Genomic DNA, 3233 nt, shown 5'->3' with positions numbered 1-3233 from the left:
CAGAAAATTATAATAAATTTAGAATGTTTCTATATATTGAAACTAATTATTGGGGGGGGCATCTTAAACTCAGACTTATCTTGGATTTAGGTTAATACAGTAGATCCCAACTAAAACATCATCTGCCTAGCCAAATGGTGACTGAACTCTGACTCCTCTGTTCCACCAGCAGGTTAAGTGAATATACTTATTGTTCCTGGTTTAAAACACATTCCGTTAAAAAAACTTCAGAGCTTTGTGTAGGCACCTTCAAGAAAAATAATTGTAAATTTATCAACAAAATGTCTTTAAAGCTTACCTCTTTTAGGGCTTTTAATAATCGAGGTCGCTTTTCTTCGACACTTTCCCTGGACTGCTGCTTAAGCTTCCTTAGAAGTGCTGTAACTATATGGAAACATACTGTCAACTAAAGGACTTGACTTAATTTATGAATTCTTTGGAGGAAAGACTGTCATTTTGCAGTTTTTCATTTATTGAAATATTTATACAAATGTTAGTCATTTTTACCAGAGAGAACAGGAGCTAGAAAATTAATTAATAGTTATGCATAACTGTAATGGAATCATATTATCAAGAAAACTGTGGTAACACTATTGTTTTATAACAAGTTTATGGCAATGGTTCTAATATTATCTTTTATCAATTAAGTTAATATTAACTATCATTGAAGCAATACCTCCGAAGTGAAATATCCCTGGTATCTGAATTACATCTAACCTCCATCTACTAAAGAGTGGCATTGGGATAATTTTTATCTTTGTTCTTTTATGTGTGAGCAGTATAACTCACTTGACACTTTCTTATGACTTATGGTCCAACTTGTAGCAGAAAACCAACAAAGATAAAACAGGGGCTAGAAATGAAGTTTATCTATACACAGAAATCTTAAGTAGAAACTGTTCTTGATATATTGAGTGTGCCACAATGGCCCATAGATTTAAAAAAAGCAGCAGATTGTAGTTGATTCACATTGCCAATCTGATTTAAGACTTACTCATTTTTACAGAATGTCAGTTTGTAGTTTTCACATTCACTTACAAATTCAATCTTAAGTCCGCTTAGTGAATGGGTTTTAAATAAAAAGTTAACTTCATTTTAAATAAAAAGTTAGCTTACTGCAACTCCGGTTCTTGTCAAAGCTAGAAAATTGATGTACTGAGCAGAAGCATTACCAACACTTGTTAACTTTTTAGCTATCACAAAATATCCAGAGCAGACACAAAAATACCATTAATAAAGTAGGTTAGCTGTAAACCCCATAAAGAAACCTTAAGAAGTAAACAAAGTAGCGGGTAACATTTTGAAAACATTCGGAAAAAAACCCTCGTTTTTCTAGTCTACATAAGTCCTCAATTTACACTACCCAAACAGTTGAATTTCTTACTCATTTGTCTGTCTCCATAGCTGATGGCTTCTGCAAGGGGGCTCCATCCCTGAGCATTTTTCACCTTTACTGGAGCATTGTGGGCCAAAAGCAAGTGGGCACATTCTGTAACAGATCAAGCAGTAATATTCATTCACTATAAACACAACTGTTCACTTCTGTTCCTTAATTCTTCTGTAAAGGTGTAATTTATACACTAAATTAAAAGAAAATAGATAGTGAAGAAAGTGTTATATATTATCATGTAGATAACCAACTGGTATATTTAACAGATTAGCAGGAAGCAACATTTGGAACTTGAATACAAATCCTACAGGAAAAATAAAGCCAAAGGCTTGATGTGGACCCCACCACACCTGAGTCTGCAAACCTATTTTAAAAATTTCAGCCGTTTTAGAACCTGAAAATTGATTCCTTTTGGTTTAGATTTCAACATATTAAAGATCATAGAAACAGATCTGATTTAATGAATACAAATCACATCTCCTGCCATCAAAATCTGAAAGTTTCATATCTTTTGCTACTGTCAGTGAAACACAGCAAGATTCTCCCTGTGTACCCAGTATGCAAGAAGCGAACAAATGAACATGGGTAAGAACTGGAACACATTTCATTACCTATAAACTGCCAGGACACAATTTTGTTCAGCACAGTTAAAAACACTGTCTCTCATATTGTGAAACTGTCTGCTATTAACTATCCCAACAAGTACCAAAATACTTTGGTTTAACAGATTTCTCCACTATATTTTTCTTTATGGAGGAGACCATTAATGTCTAAATGATGACAGAAAATTAAATTTCCCAGCTTTACACTGAGTAATACCATTCTACATGTCTTAAAGTTGACAACCTTCTCTTAAGAGGTGGGTAAAGGAGAGGGAATTGAATTTTTTTTTAAGTAGCACAAGGAAATTAAGCATCTTAAATATGTTTGTAAACTTAGCTTTGCTTCCCAAGTGATTTAAAATGAAATGAGCTTTACCACACATCTTGTTGTTTTTTTATCTCAGACACTTCAGACAAACTTAAAAGGCTGTATGTTAGATTTTTTTTTTTTTTTAAACAAATTTACAATGTCTATTCACAAGAAAGCAGCTATGAGCACATGTTCATTTCTACCAGAAGAAATTTCTTCCAGCAGAAACAGACTGGGAGCTGGACTTGACAGATGTTCCTCCAGCCCCATGTCTACAGAGCTTTACGGGCAAACTCTCCAGCCAGAGAGTGCTAGAGGGTTGCTCCCTGGGCTGCCCTTTTCCCCAGCCTGAAAAGCATCAGTTGCCACAGACAGCTCCAAGAGGGTTCCAACTCCAGAAGAATGCCCCCACATCTCACCAGTCAGATGACTGGGAGGCATTCTTCCATGGTGGAAACTCTCCTGGTTCTCTACTGCAGGAGAATAATGCCTTGTACTCCTCTGGGCTGACCCAAAGGAGTGTGGTGGGGGCAGGGATAGGAAAGGGGGTGGGGATGCCATGACAACAGCAGTGCAGGGCAAGGCAGGGGCATTTCACTGCAACGGCAAGTCTCCTGGGACTGCCCAGTCAGGGTTACAGGCCCTGTTCCCAGAGGGTGCAGGTGCCTGCTTTGAACATGCCACACAGGGAGAGCTCCAAGCAGTGGACATTTCTCAAAAATTTCCACCACGATTAGTTAATGCCTGGTCAAGGCACTGTCTCTCACCCCATTCTCATTAGGAAGCTGGGGGACTGTGGCATAGACACCCATACAGTCCAATGGGTCGCCAACTGGTTAGAGAGTCGCACCCAGAGGGTGGTAGTGGATGGGTCCTTCTCGACCTGGAAGGACGTGGGAAGTGGGGTCCCACAGGGCTCGGTCCTTGGGCC

General features: G+C 38.2%; 1 protein-coding gene across 1 annotated transcript in view; it reads right to left on the bottom strand.

Moving 5' to 3' along the window:
* ANKRD13C (ankyrin repeat domain 13C) overlaps positions 1-3233 on the bottom strand; it is a gene marked incomplete at its 5' end in the record, with an annotated part of 108310 nt that overhangs the window by 55645 nt on the left and 49432 nt on the right. Inside the window, 2 exons of the mRNA XM_019528286.1 lie at positions 299-384; positions 1385-1489. Coding sequence (XP_019383831.1) covers positions 299-384; positions 1385-1489 — 191 coding nt within the window. The remainder of the gene's footprint in view (positions 1-298; positions 385-1384; positions 1490-3233) is intronic.

Source organism: Gavialis gangeticus, unplaced genomic scaffold, assembly GCF_001723915.1.
Source record: "Gavialis gangeticus isolate Ggan-Ray unplaced genomic scaffold, GavGan_comp1, whole genome shotgun sequence".
Lineage (NCBI taxonomy): Eukaryota > Metazoa > Chordata > Crocodylia > Gavialidae > Gavialis > Gavialis gangeticus.
The sequence above is the reverse complement of the archived record's forward strand: the minus strand, read 5'-3'. Positions and strand labels throughout refer to the sequence as shown.